At 38.8% G+C, this 17,625-nt stretch overlaps 1 protein-coding gene across 1 annotated transcript; it reads left to right on the top strand.

The window, feature by feature from the left end:
* The first annotated feature begins 266 nt into the window (after positions 1-266).
* Positions 267-17,381, top strand: LOC124538043 (histone acetyltransferase KAT2A). Its single transcript, XM_047115052.1, has 20 exons — positions 267-502; positions 1,778-1,956; positions 2,799-2,928; positions 3,210-3,355; positions 3,828-4,052; positions 4,420-4,469; positions 4,912-5,077; positions 5,382-5,520; positions 5,635-5,718; positions 5,839-5,999; positions 9,137-9,269; positions 9,820-9,892; positions 10,189-10,264; positions 10,669-10,813; positions 12,049-12,209; positions 13,842-13,919; positions 14,040-14,165; positions 14,867-14,957; positions 16,034-16,160; positions 17,263-17,381. Exons 1-20 carry the CDS (start codon positions 424-426, stop codon positions 17,327-17,329), a joined length of 2,436 nt encoding a protein of 811 aa, XP_046971008.1. The 5' UTR covers positions 267-423; the 3' UTR covers positions 17,330-17,381.
* Positions 17,382-17,625: the final 244 nt, after the last annotated feature.

Raw genomic sequence — 17,625 nt, 5'->3', positions numbered from 1 at the left:
TTAAAAAAATTAAGCAGAGCGTTTGAATATTTAATGTAAAATAACAATACCAACGGACATGCTCCTAATTTTGTGTGTGGGATAAATAAGTTCGGTATTGCAATTGGTAACTTTCACAATTATTTAAAACCATTCTTGTTTATGCTTATTTGCTTACATTGTTTTATATATTTTTTGTTCTTATTTCATAGTCTCTTTTTAAAATCTGTATTTTTTAAAAAAAACTTTGACGTACTATCAAATGTCATATTATCACAAACGTCACAAATTGTCAAGCTAGCGTCTACTCGATTTGCTGAATGCATTTTAGCATTTCTGGCACTTTTTGTGTATAATAAAGATATCTAAAATGATTAGTGTCGTAAATTTATTCTAATTTAAGATATAGATGAAAGTATCTAAATAGTTAATGATATTAGTATTATGTCTTCTCAACTTGGAGAAGATATTGCTGACATAGCCATGACACGAACTGACGCTGATTCGTCTCAAACACACGAAGGTAAATAAACATACGTAATTAAAACTGTATGTTTATCTAATCGGTTATACCATTATTATAATATTCACCCCATTGATGTTTTGATTACAGAAAAGACTATTTTGAAGTTAGTAGAATAAAGTCACAATACATTCAAAAATATTGCCTTAAATATCGCATACAACTAATTTGTATGTTTTACTCTGGTTTAAATACCTCATTCGCTTCAAAATTATAGACATATTTATTTGTTTGATTTTTTTTCTTCTCTTTTTCACATAAGAACTTCTTAAATTTCGAAAATAAATAATAAATATTAAGCAGTACAATATCAGCAATATAAACAAATATTTGAATAGTTAAAAGCCTAATATGATAGTAACTCTGAATCAATTTGATATGTCATGTAAAATCATACAACTTGTAATTATGATGATTGGTTTTACCATTTATCTAATTAAGAGAAATAAAACTCCAGCACAATTCTCAATCAATTTAAAAATGTAGTTATCGATTTATAGAATCTATGTTATTGTATTAAACTCCAATTTATTCATGTTATTGTTAGGCAATGTGATATGTGGGATATTATTGTTTCTTGTGCTTAAAGTATATAAACTGTTACTCGATCCCTGAAATTTGGAGCTTGATGTTACTAAATTACCTAATTTGATAGACAGAGATTGAATATGCTAGTGGATCACCTGTGAAACCTAGCATTTATTCAAAAGATTTTAGCAATTTTGAAACCTATGGCAGGTTGTTTTCATTTCATTTCATTGCAAACCATAAGTCGCTCATCTACATTTGATGCCAAAATGAAACTTAATTCTAATGATTTATTTCTTATTTGTTAAATAATAACAATTTAGTAAGTAGCAATCAAGAATCCTCTTTAATTTTGTATACATCTTTGACTGGAACTCTTTACAATGAGAAAATAAACAATTTTATGTGCAGCTCAATCTGTTCTGCTCATCGTAATATTAGTGTATATAAAGCAATTGCATCAAATTTTGTTGATAATAACCCCTTTCTTTGGTAACTGCTTGTACTAATATAAAACTTAAAAAGAGTAAATCTTTTATGTCTTTTACTTTTCAAAACACAATCATACCTTTTGTTGGCAGTCTGAAAAAGCATATATTTAATAAATTAAAGAAAAAATACAAATGGATTACAACCCTTTTTATTGTTATATATATTACAATAAAAATAACCACAACAATTTTTGTAATTGGTAACATTGTCGTAAAAATATACTGAATTCCATTAATAGATTATCCTCAATTTTAGCCACCTCTAGTGCAAATGCCGATGATGCATCATCAAGCAATGCAGCAACTCCAGCAAGTAGCGAGGGCCAAGCCTCCAGGCAATCAAACCTTCAACGCATCCAACAGAGGAAACAGCAAGTGTATAACTGGCCGCATGCAAAGAAACTGCTGAAGCTGGCAATTTACTCATCCTGTCAAGTGAGTTAATTCATAGTTTTTTTTAGTGCCTTTAGTAAATGCTTAAAGTAACTTTCATGAAATAAATAAGTTTAAATTAATAACTTTACTTTATATAGGGTTTACTTTTGGAATACCTACTATATGTTTGATGATAATTAAAATGTACATATTGAATATAATTTATGCCAAAAAATGTAAATGCCAATAAAGCCCTATACACAGGCAAATTGTATATATAAAAAAAAAAAAAAACAATATTTTCCTAGTTCCTGTTCCACTATAAAAGTGTATCCTGGTATGGTATTGGTCCCTTTGACTGGTGATTTTACAGTAAAATTTAACAAACCAAGCCATATTCTAAAGGTAAGTGTAATAGAGGATCTCTTGTCGAGAAGGAAAAAGAGGCTGATTTTACTATAGAACTTGATTATTTGTATTATTAATACATTTAGAAACAGCTATTGCAATGAGAATGTATTTAATGATATACAAACATTTATAATTGTATTTAGCATAACTTAGTATTTTAAATGGTGGAAAAATGTAACTACTAAGATTCTTGCTGGTTCTTCTCAGTAGAATCTACATTCTGAACTGGTGTTAACTTTAGTTAATATAGTTCAGTAAAACAGTGATGTTAGTGAATTCAAATGTGCTTGTAAAATGTACATTAACAAAATATATTGTGCATTTTATCTTCTATGCACAACAAGGCAAATCATGTACATTAATTTGCTTGTTCGGGAACAACTTAGCAAGCTACACCAAGTCCAGAACTGAATGTAATAAAGTCAAAAAGCTAAATAATTAATAAAAACTGTCTAAGCCTATCGATTCATGTGTTCTTATTTTGGTTACAGACACCAGATTGTAACTGCACTGGCTGGAAAACCCCATTACCACAGCAAAATAGTAAAACAAATAACCGCACAGACAATCAACCCATAGCCAGTTTCACTGATCTTTGTCGTAACTGCAACCATATTCTAGGTGAGCTCATACTCATACTATCTTAAGTTCAAATGGGTCATTTTTTACAAGAACATACAGATTAAATATATATGTTCGAATGCTGAAATCAATTTGGTAACTAATATTGTAATATTGTATATAATGTGGAACAAATTATTATCAAAATTAGTTTTCAATTTATCTCTACTTATATACTTAATAATTACTGTGCATTACAGTATTCAGAACAGACCCTAGTCACACATATGCGCACTTATTCATAGATTACTATTAGTATTATAATTTGTGTCCTTTTGTAGAAAAACATGTAACTCAGTTAGAAGCACTCTCAGCTGCGGAGGTAAATCGACTTCTCGGGGCAGTGGTCGATGTAGAGAATATATTCATGTCCATGCACAGAGAGGATGACCATGATACAAAGCGAGTTTATTATTATCTGTTTAAAGTGAGTGAACAAATATTTCTATTCTCCATAAAATTGTAAAAAAGTGTTTGTGTGTCCTAGAACTATAAGGACCAAAGTACATTTTAGATTAAAATGTACTAATTTTACCATTTGCCTAATTAATTAAAAATATGAATTGACTTGAGTTAAAAATGCGTAAGCTTACCACTTACTAATACCAACATAATACATAAAACAAGTAATTAGTACCAGACTACAGAGATTTTATATTTACAACATTAAAATATCACAAGATATTTTAAAATTTATATTTATGTCATGACTGACTGAATCATATAATCTGTTGTATAGATGCAAGTAAAATTTACTTTATTTTATAATTACATTGTTATTACTTTGCTAAGCATATGTAAGGCACATGTTCAGTAATGAATGTATATGTCTATTCCATACTAATATGAAAACTTTATATTCAGTACTAGAGTTTTAATTTATTATTATTACTTCACAGCTGCTGCGTAAATGCATTCTCTCTCGAAGCCAGCCTCGCATTGAAGGACCCCTCGGTCAGCCTCCCTTCGAAAGGCCCTCCATTGCGAAGGCTATCACAAACTTTGTCCTATACAAGTTTAACACTCTACCCCAGAGGGAATGGCAGACCATGTACGACCTAGCCAAGATGTTTCTGCATTGTTTCAATCACTGGAATTTTGAAACACCAAGTGTTAGGAAACTGGTAAAATAAATATTTTATTATTAAATTATATGAACACAATCCGCTCGAGCCCCTTTATTTGTATTTATGACTTATATTAGTGGTAACAGAAATGATCTTAAAACCCATATGGGTTGGATAAAATTCAGCCATGAGTATTCAATTTTGTAACAGTGTGGTTAAAAATGCTTATGTTAATCTGTTTTAACAGGCCGTTTAATTGCTTTATATTTAATGCTTGTCAAGTTATATTGGTGACTAATGACCTCGCTTTAATTTTGATTTACAGGGAAAACTGAAATTAATATGGCTATTAATATATATTGTCATTTAAATATAATATAATGTAGAAAAACAAAGTTTATTAAATTCATCTATATTTTCACAGCAAGTTTCAAACCCCGAGGACATATCAGCATACCAAATTAATTATACAAGGTAACATTACATTTATTTATTGCTATGCTCATATTGGTCTTTTTTAATAATATAATCAAAGTTAATACAAGTTTTACTCTTGTATAAAACGGCCAAATTACAAGCCAATAAATGTAAGGTGTTGCTTTGATATTATCATGTTTATGCAACAACAACAAAACCCTGTAAATTTTCCACTGCTGGGCTAAGGCCTTCCTTTTGCGAAGAACGTTTGAAAAATATTCCACCACGGTGTTCCAATCCGGGTTGGTGACACATGTGGCAGAATTTCTATGAAATTTGACACATGCAGGTTTACTCACGTTGTTTTCTTTCACCGCTGAGCACGAGATGAAATATAAAGACAAATTAAGCACACGGGTATTCAGTGGTGCTTGCCTAGGTTTGCCAGTGGTTAGATCATGTGTATGTTGAACATTAAATGAATGTTTTCATTTAACAGATGGTTAGTATTCTGCCACGTGCCAGCATTCTGCGACTCTCTTCCGCATTACGAGACGTCTATAGTATTCGGAAGGACTTTACTGCGAGCTGTCTTCAAGTCGGTCTGTCGACAGTTGATGGATAAATGTCACTCCGAAAGAGACAGAATGCCGCCGGAGAAGAGAGTAAGTGAGATGCATAGATTGATTATATTACGTCCATAAAATAAAACTCCGGCTCGAAGGACCAAAAACTACTATGATAGTTTAAAAATGTGAAAACTATCATAGTAATTTTCATACCCCGTTAGATTGTAAAAACAATTTTAATCCTAACCTGGAATTAGTAGAATATAGCTCTGATACATAATGAGTAATTTGTATATCCGTAATCAAAGCATATAGTTGCATAAACCACTGCGTTGTCCTTAAAAAAGAAAGCAAGATTGAAATATTTTCCATAAGAATTGATAATTTAATTTGTTTTTAGGTATTAGTTTTAAACCACTTTCCACGTTTCTTGGGTCTCCTGGAAGAGGAAATATTCAGCGCGAACTCGCCCATTTGGGATCCCGACTTCAAGCAAATGCCACCTGTACACTTACAAGCCATTATAGATAATAAAACGAGTAAGTAAAATGCGACTATTTAAATAAATAATTTCGATACTTAGATAATCTAAAAAAAATGTTAAAAGGTGATTTATATGTGTTCATATTATAAATGTTTGGTGTTTTGTGCAGCGGGAAGACGCGCCGGTGAGTTCGAGCGAGTCACGGCGTCCGGAGATAGTAAGGATGGTTTCACTACTGTCTCGCTTTCATCGGGTACGTTTGACATAAATCTATGTCGCATTGGGCACGAATTGAACGTATTCTAGAATCACGTGTAGGTTAAAAATGACGACTGCATCAAAATAACATAATCGTTTAATTAATCGTTCTCAGGGTCGATAAAGCAGGAGGGTCTGAAGCGGGCGAACGAGCGCAGTGGCGACCAGGGCGGCAAGCGGAGGAGGCTCGACGACGGAGCCGATGACGTCAGCGAGCGAACCGTCGCCGACATCGTCGCCACCATCTCCGACCCCAACTACATGTGCGGACCCGACGTGAGTACTGCGACACGCGCCAGCGTGCAGCCTAGGTCGCGCACCACACGTGCGGACCCGACGTGAGTACTGCGACACGCGCCGCCGTGCAGCCTAGGTCGCGCACCACACGTGCGGACCCGACGTGAGTACTGCGACACGCGCCGCCGTGCAGCCTAGGTCGCGCACCACACGTGCGGACCCGACGTGAGTACTGCGACACGCGCCGCCGTGCAGCCTAGGTCGCGCACCACACGTGCGGACCCGACGTGAGTACTGCGACACGCGCCGCCGTGCAGCCTAGGTCGCGCACCACACGTGCGGACCCGACGTGAGCACTGCGACACGCGCCAGCGTGCAGCCTAGGTCGCGCACCACACGTGCGGACCCGACGTGAGTACTGCGACACGCGCCGCCGTGCAGCCTAGGTCGCGCACCACACGTGCGGACCCGACGTGAGCACTGCGACACGCGCCAGCGTGCAGCCTAGGTCGCGCACCACACGTGCGGACCCGACGTAAGTACTGCGACACGCGCCGCCGTGCAGCCTAGGTCGCGCACCACACGTGCGGACCCGACGTGAGCACTGCGACACGCGCCAGCGTGCAGCCTAGGTCGCGCACCACACGTGCGGACCCGACGTGAGTACTGCGACACGCGCCGCCGTGCAGCCTAGGTCGCGCACCACACGTGCGGACCCGACGTGAGTACTGCGACACGCGCCGGCGTGCAGCCTAGGTCGCGCACCACACGTGCGGACCCGACGTGAGTACTGCGACACGCGCCGCCGTGCAGCCTAGGTCGCGCACCACACGTGCGGACCCGACGTGAGTACTGCGACACGCGCCGCCGTGCAGCCTAGGTCGCGCACCACACGTGCGGACCCGACGTGAGTACTGCGACACGCGCCGCCGTGCAGCCTAGGTCGCGCACCACACGTGCGGACCCGACGTGAGTACTGCGACACGCGCCGCCGTGCAGCCTAGGTCGCGCACCACACGTGCGGACCCGACGTGAGTACTGCGACACGCGCCGCCGTGCAGCCTAGGTCGCGCACCACACGTGCGGACCCGACGTGAGCACTGCGACACGCGCCAGCGTGCAGCCTAGGTCGCGCACCACACGTGCGGACCCGACGTGAGTACTGCGACACGCGCCGCCGTGCAGCCTAGGTCGCGCACCACACGTGCGGACCCGACGTGAGTACTGCGACACGCGCCGCCGTGCAGCCTAGGTCGCGCACCACACGTGCGGACCCGACGTGAGTACTGCGACACGCGCCGCCGTGCAGCCTAGGTCGCGCACCACACGTGCGGACCCGACGTGAGTACTGCGACACGCGCCGCCGTGCAGCCTAGGTCGCGCACCACACGTGCGGACCCGACGTGAGCACTGCGACACGCGCCAGCGTGCAGCCTAGGTCGCGCACCACACGTGCGGACCCGACGTGAGTACTGCGACACGCGCCGCCGTGCAGCCTAGGTCGCGCACCACACGTGCGGACCCGACGTGAGCACTGCGACACGCGCCAGCGTGCAGCCTAGGTCGCGCACCACACGTGCGGACCCGACGTAAGTACTGCGACACGCGCCGCCGTGCAGCCTAGGTCGCGCACCACACGTGCGGACCCGACGTGAGCACTGCGACACGCGCCAGCGTGCAGCCTAGGTCGCGCACCACACGTGCGGACCCGACGTGAGTACTGCGACACGCGCCGCCGTGCAGCCTAGGTCGCGCACCACACGTGCGGACCCGACGTGAGTACTGCGACACGCGCCGCCGTGCAGCCTAGGTCGCGCACCACACGTGCGGACCCGACGTGAGTACTGCGACACGCGCCGCCGTGCAGCCTAGGTCGCGCACCACACGTGCGGACCCGACGTGAGTACTGCGACACGCGCCGCCGTGCAGCCTAGGTCGCGCACCACACGTGCGGACCCGACGTTATTAGTGTGCGAATTCAGTTATATTGTTCGCTTCCAAGAGTTCGTGATAAATATATATTTATATACAACTCTATGGCACTTAACCACATATTTCTACTTTTATTTTACTTCCAAAATTCTGGTACCAATTTGGTCGACATACAAAATTCCAGTTTTTTTAATAAACAAGACTATAGTAAATACCGTAGACTAGTAGACGCCTGCGGTGACGCTCGTGTCGCTCGGGTGTTCATTGTCATGTGTTAGGCAAAGTGGCCTTATCATCAAATATTATCGAGTTCACAGTCACACTAATAATGGGAAAAATGTAATGAAGACGATAGAACAAAAATCATATCTTTCAATTTCAGAATAAACAAAGTTAATATAATATAATACATAATATAGTATAATACATAATATAGTATAATAACTAACGTATTGATTTTCAAAAGTCAGTTGGGGCGGCAAAAATTGAATAGCCCACTAGCGGCAAACTTGTAAATCCGCCACTGCAAATACTGTTAGGCTTTTTTCTAGGTATGATTGGAATAGAGTATAATAACAATCATTATACGTACACCCATTGGAACCGCATTGGAACAGCGTGGTGAAATATGTTCCAAGCCCTCTCCTTAATGGAAGAGGAGGCCTTATCTCAGCAGTGGGAAATTTACAGGCTGTTACTTTACTTTACTTTATACGTGCATACAAAAATACACAGTAGCTTATTAATCCCTATCAAATACGATCAGTCATCTGAATGTGTAGTTCCTAAACATTCGTTTATAATATGTAGTTATCTTATCGATGTTGGTCAAATTTTATCTCCGCTATAATCTCAACAGAGATTGCCCTCTAATACAACACAGACCAGCAATATTAGGTAAGGGAGACAAAGATTTTTACTATAGCTCCTTAGAACTGTCATTTAATTAAATACATTTTTAGGTAAAAAGCATAATCTTTTGTTAATTAGTTGTTTTTATTACTTTTCATCGAAATATTTTTAAATTTTAGTATGATATATATAACACATCGTATTCCCAAGTTCCCGAATGTATTTTTCATGTAACGAAAATTTGTGTGTGTGTGTGTGTATGAATGGTATAGGAAGAAGTTTGATGACTACAATGAACTTTTAATTTAAAAAAAAAAAAAAAAAAACAAAATATATATATTTTTTAAGCAGGACGTTCCGTTGTTATTCACGTGCTCGTAATAATTTTACAGGCCTTATTCCAAATGCAGGCGCCAAGAGATGAAGCTGCCAAATTGGAAGAACAGCGAAAGCTCATTGAGTTTCACGTAATCGGTAACTCTTTGACGGGACCGGTTAATAAACAGACCATGCTTTGGTTAATTGGTACGTATATATTACTCTTATTTATATGCTCGTAACTTATTAAATACGTGAGGTTTTCGATATTAAAATAGAGTTACACCGTCTCTATAGATTTATTCACTCATTGAGTAAGTGTAAGAGAAAGAGTGCTTACGTATCACTGTGTCAGTGAGACTTAATAAGGGTAAAGACAGAAAAAAAAAATTTTATAGATTATTTTATTCGTATTGTATTTATTCATTTAATGTGTAAGCTTGCTCTTTTTACTACTACTACTATAAATATAATAATCGAAGAGTCAGAACACTCACAAAAAGCACCCTTAAGTTCGTGCTTACTTCACCTTGTGTTTAATTCTTGTAACTTCGTCACAACCTGGTAGAGCGGATCAGCATCTAAAGCTGTTAGGCTTTCCGATGCACAAAGAGCGAAATTAGCAACTTTTGAAATAATGCTCGGCTGTTATTCAAGATTTCATGAACTAGAATAAAAATGAAACAACTTTTTAGTAGGCTATTTTATTTTTAGAGTATCTGTTTACTTGTCTAAAATAATGTACTTTTATTTCCAGGTCTCCATAACGTATTCTCACACCAACTACCAGAAATGACCAAGGAATACATATCGCAATTAGTATTTGATCCGTAAGTACTAAACTTATTTAAATGTTTTCAAAATTGATTACAGATCATGGGCTGTATAGACAATACTTAAAACAAGAAAAAAATTATTGAGTTGTTAATACAACAACAAAAAAATCGTTACAAAACTTGGAACCATATAAAGTAAATTAATAATATAAAAATTAACAATTCAAATTGAGTATTCGATCTGCTTCGATGAAGAATGATTAATTTGACTCATCTCAGTTCAAAAAAAGATATATTCTGAAGGTTACTAATGCACTAAAATGAGTTTATAATGTTAATATTTTTTTCAGGAAACACAAAACTCTGGCCCTCATTAAAGAAGGAAGGCCAATCGGTGGTATTTGTTTTAGAACTTTCCATTCACAAGTAAGTTTATTTTAAATTTAATACAAATATTCTAAATATATATAACACTAAATTTTGAACTACTTTGCAATAGAAATATTCCTTGTTACCTTTGGAGTTAGTGAATAAACTGCGAATGTAACTTAAAGAGATTATTATTTATGCTGTAGACACTTAAGTTTTTTTTTATTTAAAATTAAAAATTCCCTATTATCTATGTATAATATATGAGAAATATTTAATTTTACTCAGTACTGTCGTTGCTATTGGCTGGCGATTCAACGATCACAAGCCGTAACTGATAGTAGATTATGTGTGTGAATATGGCATACGCATACTTATATATATATATGTGTACTGTAAACGCCTTGGACTTGATTCGATATAATAATATAACATTCTGATTTTGAATATTTTTTCTCCAGGGTTTCAGTGAAATAGTATTCTGTGCGGTGACGTCGAACGAGCAAGTGAAAGGCTACGGAACCCATCTGATGAACCACCTCAAGGATTACCACATCAGGAACAACATCCTGCATTTCCTAACGTTCGCTGATGAATTTGCTATTGGTAAATGTTTTTTGTTTTCAAACGTCAGTTGTTTGAAAGAAAGAAAGAAAGATTTTTTTATTTGTAAGCATCGTTTTGAGACATCAGTGACATAAGCAAAACAACAACAAAAAAAAACAAAAACTTAAAATAACAATACAATTAAATAATATCTAAGAAAGATTTTAAAAAGAGGCATAAATAAATAAAAACAAAATGCTGCCTACACAGCAGTACGATGCCACAAAAAGGAAAATCACTCAGCATTTGCTGTCGTCCTAGGAATTTCACACACAGAAAAAAAAAAGAATAACAATAAAAAAAAATTAACGATTTAAATTATATAGTTTTTTTTTCCTATACTTAAATTAAAATACGGTTCATACTATGTGTGAAATTCGCAAAGACAACGAATGTTTCTAACATTAATTTTAACAATTTTCTTTATCTTTAAAAAAAAGGTTTATTTGCTTGTTACTTTGCCGGTAATCCCGACAGAATTATTACTAGCCAAACCTTTTGGTAACATTGAATGTATATTACGACTATTGATTCACTTTACACGTTATTCCTCTTAAAAGAGATATCTGCATAGACCCTACACGTGCTTAATTTCTGTCGTTCTGCAATTGTACACCAAAGACATTGGAAATTTCTCTATTTCTGCCATAATGAGGCTTCGATCGGATTTTTTTAGTGAGTTTAGTAATAATGTTAGTAATAGTGTTAGTAATGTCTACACAATTTCTATTTTAAAGAAGTCATCGGAAGAGACTCATTACAAAAACACTAGCAAAGCGACGACCATAAAAATGTGACGTTAATTATTCCATAGAGTAAAAGATGAATACTGAGTTACCCCTAACCAATAGGAAAACGGCTACCAAATGGCTACTTCTAACATGATATAAAGTAAAGTAAAGTAACAGCCTGTAAATTTCCCACTGCTGAGATAAGGCCTCCTCTTCCATTAAGGAGAGGGTTTGGAACATATTCCACCACGCTGTTCCAATGCGGGTTGGTGGAATGCACATGTGGCAGAATTTCGATGAAATTAGACACATGCAGGTTTCCTCACGATGTTTTCCTTCACCGCCGAGCACGAGATGAATTATAAACACAATTAAGCACATATATATAGCGGTGCTTGCCTGGGCTTGAACCCGCAATCATCGGTTAAGATGCACGCGTTCTAACCACTGGGCCGTCTCAGCTCTAACGTGTTATAAGGTTTATGGTTTGGTTCGCTTTCGCAGGCTACTTCAAGAAGCAGGGCTTCAGCAAGGACATCAAGCTGCCGCGCGCCATGTTCTCGGGCTACATCAAGGACTACGAGGGCGCCACGCTCATGCACTGCGAGCTCAACCCGCGCATCGTGTACACGCACTTCACGGCCGTCATCCGCAGGCAGAAGGAGGTACACTGCGACACAACTTAGATGCAACATCGGCAAAATTCGTAAAACCGATCGCATCCGAATTGAGTATAGTACGACACAAATTAGATGTCGCATCGGCAAAATTCGTAAAACCGATCACATCCGAATTGAGTATAGTACGACACAACTTAGATGTCGCATCGGCAAAATTCGTAAAACCGATCACATCCGAATTGAGTACGCTATACCAAATTATCAATATTTATTTCTCATGCGAATATGATCTTTGCACAAACGTAATAACTTGTATTATCATATGACCTGATGTATTTGTCAATTTGACGCTTCGATTTACATGCACTTGCTTTCTCTGACGCGTGATTCTATAGCGACGAATAGCGTCGAATGGCGCGATAGGGAGCTATTTCTATTGGTCGTGTAAATCAGCAGTAATCGGCTTTATTTTCATTCCATTGCATTTTCCGATGCTACATATAATTTGTACATATACATATAGTACATAATACATCTAATATATATATATATATATACTATATATATATAGCATGACACAATCATGCTATATATATAGTACGACACAAATTAGATGTATATTCTCGCTATAGATTCTCGTGTCAGTTCAACCCGAAAAAGCGAGGGCTTGTAAATCGACGCGTCAAGTTGACGAATATATTAGGTCATATGACATTACAACTTATTACGTTCGTGTAAAGATCATATTCGCATGAGAAATAAATTTTGATAATTTGGGGTAGCGTACTCAATTCGGATGTGATCGGTTTTACGAATTTTGCCGATGCTACATCTAAGTTGTGTCATACTATACGTAAAGATATATATATAGTACCAGTAGCCGCGTGCGGCTTCACTCGTGTTTTAGGGTGTTCATTACCATGAGTCTGGCAAAAAAATAGCCTATGTCCGTTATTGGAGTTCATGTTTGTTTCATACCAAATTTCATCAAATTCGGTTCAGCGGTTTGGTCGTGAAAGAGCAACACAGGCAGTTTATTTTCATATTTAGAATATGAATATAGATTTACATTTTCTTGGTGGTAGGGCTTTGTGCAACCCGTCTGCGTAGGTACCACCCACTCATCAGTTATTCTACCGCCAAACAACAGTACTCAGTATTGTTGTGTTCCAGTTTGAAGGGTGAGTGAGCCAGTGTAACTACAGGCACAAGGGACATAACATCTTAGTTCCCATGGTTGGTGGCCAGTGACGATGTAAAGAATAGTTGATATTTCTTAGAGCGTCATTGTCTATGGGTGATGGTGACCACTTACCATCAGGTGGCCCATACGCTCGTCCGCCAACCTATAACATAAAAAAAAATAGATATATTACCGATTGTATAGAGTCTGATATCCATCCGCTTAACAGTGGTATTTCTCAAGGGAAACTAGACAATTTCACAACGTTTTTTAAATTGCGCCAATATACGTACTAACATAAGCGTAATTGCGAATGTACTTAATTCCCTCGCTGTCATAATCAGATGAGTTTGAATCTATGACCACAGCGATTACAGCTTTATAATCTACCACTAAATCAACGAGACAGAGATATTACAATCACACGAGATGTGTACTGCAGTACAATATGCCTTTTTTAATATGTGGCTTAAAAATATTCTTTCCTTTCACAGATAGTGAAGAAATTGATCGATATGCGACAAAAAGAAGTGCGGAAAATACATCCGGGATTGAATTGTTTTAAAGAGGGGGTAATTTCGCTTTATTATGTTCTATATTTTTTTCTTACATTTTAATATTACCTGCAACGTTACTTACATAAATACAGTGTTAATTCGATCCAAATTGAATGATAGTGTTTCCGCTCTTAGGTGCGCAGCATCCCGGTGGAGTGCATCCCCGGCGTGCGCGAGGCGGGCTGGCGCGACGTGCGGCCCGCGCGCCCGCCCGCCGACGCCGACGCCGACCCCGCCGCCCTGCGCGCCGTGCTGCACGCGGTAACACGCACACACACACACACACACACACACACACACACACACACACTAACGTACATATATGCACGCATACATGCACTAACGTACATATACGCAGGCACACATGCACTAACGTACATATACGCACGCACACACGCACTAACGTACATATACGCACGCACACATGCACTAACGTACATATATGCACGCATACATGCACTAACGTACATATACGCAGGCACACATGCACTAACGTACATATACGCACGCACACACGCACTAACGTAAATATACGCACGCACACATGCACTAACGTACATATATGCACGCATACATGCACTAACGTACATATACGCAGGCACACATGCACTAACGTACATATACGCACGCACACACGCACTAACGTACATATACGCACGCACACATGCACTAACGTACATATATTCACGCATACATGCACTAACGTACATATACGTAGGCACACATGCACTAACGTACATATACGCACGCACACACGCACTAACGTACATATACGCACGCACACGCACTAACGTACATATACGCACGCACACATGCACTAATGTACATATACGCACGCACACACACTAACGTACATATTCGCACGCACACATGCACTAACGTACATATACACACGCACACTACACCGTTTTTAAATGATTTTTTTTAATGCATATTTTTTAATTTACATTATTTTATTTCAGGTCAAAAATCACGCAGCGGCCTGGCCATTTTTAAAACCTGTAGACAAAACTGAAGTACCGGACTACTATGATCACATCAAATATCCAATGGGTAAGTATTGCATCAATGAATACTGACTGATGTTTATAAAAAATAAATTATTAATTTAAATAAGAAAATATTCAACAACAACAACAACAGCCTGTAAATTCCCACTAAAGGCCACCCTTTGAGGAGAAGGTTTGGAACATATTCCACCACGCTATTCCAATGCGGGTTGGTGGAATACACATGTGGTAGAATTTCTATGAAATTTGTCACATGCAGGTTTCCTCGCGATGTTTTCCTTCACCGCTGAGCACGAGATGAATTATAAAGACAAATTAAGCACATGAATCAGCGGTGCTTGCCTGGGTTTGAACCCGCAATCATCGGTTAAGATGCGCACATTCTTACCACTGGGCCATCTCGACCATAACCAAGAAGATATTCATTTTATTCATATCATGTATTATCGGTTTCGATACCCAATTCTTCTTCTAAATACCTAGTTAATTATTCTTCTGGTCTATTATCGTACCACCGTTTCATAAAAGTTTCTACTGCCATAAAGTAATACCTTGCATGACCAAGAATTTGTTGAGGTTTGAAGTATGAGTGAGCCTGTGTATCACAAAATTACATGCATAAGATCCTACCCGGGTTATGACTCCATGAATTGCCATGTAAACTATCTTTGAAATAAGCGAGATAGATATGCAAGAGTAATTATATAAGTAGTGTAACGATACTTTATTAAAAAGCTAAGTTTCCTCCACCCATATTGATTAATAACCAATTATATTCTAATAAACAGACATGTTATACCCATACTAAACAACAGAAAAAAGTGTGCTGCGCCGGGGACCGTTTATTTTAGTTTATTTTTACATTTCGTTAAAAGTAAAAAGGATAGCTTGATAAAAACAATAAGTAAAAGGGATAACTAGATGTTTTAATTACGCAAAACGTTTAATTATGATGTTATTATAACGTATGGCATAATTATGATGAAAACGACTAAAGGCAAACGTCCCAATTAGGACGTTTTCTAGTCTTCACTTTTTGCGCATTTATGACATATCTGTTGACTAGAACATCATTGTTAATAACATATGACTTGACTTGACCCCTAATGCTCGTTCCAGACCTGCGCACGGTGGGCGAGCGGCTGAAGGCGCGCTACTACGCGTCGCGGCGACTGTTCGCGGCCGACATGGCGCGGATCTTCTCCAACTGCCGCCTCTACAACTCGCCCGACACCGACTACTACCGGTACCCATAGGGACCTCTTTATATATATATATAATGTTTTTGCTAACTAGACTAGGGACCTCTTTATATTCTGTTTGATATCATGTTTTTGTTAAACAGATTGGCCATTTTTTCCTATTTTATGTTCTAGCGTTTTTGGGATTGGTTGTCATGTGTTAGGCAAAAAAGTAGCCTATGTAATTTCTTTGTGTTCAAGTTTGATATATACCAAATTTCGCCAAATTCGTGGTTTACTAGTGAAAGCTACAGCAGAGCTACTTTTACTAAATAACATAGCTCTTGAATATTGTATACATATTATAATCTACTATTCGCAAAAATACTATTCACAAGCATATTTATAATCATATTTAAGAAAAATAACAAGAACATTAAGCAACACATAAAATATGAAACTTACAAATCAATCTTTTATCCACTCTAAAATAATATGGCCGTCGCCTGCCCGCCTGTCAGGCATCTTCTGTGACGTCACTTGATTATCGTTCAACAATATATTATCTGTCAACTGTGACAATCTGTTTTGTGTGCCATATTTAACGTAATAAATCGCAGATAAGTTATTATGTATTCAGAGGGACGATTTCATAAGTTTATGATCGTATTATTCAAATTAAGCTCAAGCTATTTACCGCCTACCGACAATATTAGTCGTTTGCACAATAACGGAACTGCAAATTGCAGTTTATTTTTGATTATGACACCATTACACATATGAAAATCTTGCTGTATAGCAAGATTTATGATACATACAACAACAACAACAACAACAGCCTGTAAATTCCCACTGCTGGGCTAAAGGCCTCCTCTCCCTTTGAGGAGAAGGTTTGGAACATATTCCACCACGCTGATCCAATGCGGGTTGGTGGAATACACATGTGGCAGAATTTCTTTGAAATTTGTCACATGCAGGTTTCCTCACTTAGTTTTCCTTCACCGCTGAGCACGAGATGAATTATAAAGACAAATTAAGCACATGAATCAGCGGTGCTTGCCTGGGTTTGAACCCGTAATCATCGGTTAAGATGCACGCGTTCTAACCACTGGGCCATCTCGACTCTTTATGATACATACGTATTAAAAAATCAACTATATTTTACAGATGCGCAAACACCTTAGAGAAATACTTCCAAGCGAAGATGAAGGAAAGCGGTCTCTGGGAGAAATGATCGGAGTTTAACTTCGACGATTTCTTCCTCGGCGAGCTGCGGGGGGGTGCGGGGGGCGCGGGGGGTGCGGGGGGCCCGGGGGGCGCGGAAGTCGTCTGAGCGATTCATAAATGACAAATAAATCGGAAACTCTTATTCCTTGTAAATAATTTACGGTCTCGTATACTTTAATTTATCTAAATCTAAGGGTTAGGCTTAAGTCGTATCGAAATACTTTTTGAGGTAAAATATTTGAAATGTAAATCTTTGCACTTGTAATATTGATTGTAGTCCTTTATTGTGATAATAGTGAATTT

Source organism: Vanessa cardui, chromosome 19 (genome assembly GCF_905220365.1).
Source record: "Vanessa cardui chromosome 19, ilVanCard2.1, whole genome shotgun sequence".
NCBI lineage: Eukaryota > Metazoa > Arthropoda > Insecta > Lepidoptera > Nymphalidae > Vanessa > Vanessa cardui.
The sequence above is the reverse complement of the archived record's forward strand: the minus strand, read 5'-3'. Positions and strand labels throughout refer to the sequence as shown.

What these genes read in the sequence shown, in the direction of transcription:
- LOC124538043 (XM_047115052.1), top strand. Translation starts at nt 424, where the DNA reads ATGTCTTCTCAACTTGGAGAAGATATTGCTGACATAGCCATGACACGA. An exon ending in CATTATAGATAATAAAACGA is followed by an intron (nt 5,521 to 5,634) that starts GTAAGTAAAATG and finishes TGTTTTGTGCAG; the next exon opens with CGGGAAGACGCGCCGGTGAG. An exon ending in TCGCAATTAGTATTTGATCC is followed by an intron (nt 9,893 to 10,188) that starts GTAAGTACTAAA and finishes TATTTTTTTCAG; the next exon opens with GAAACACAAAACTCTGGCCC.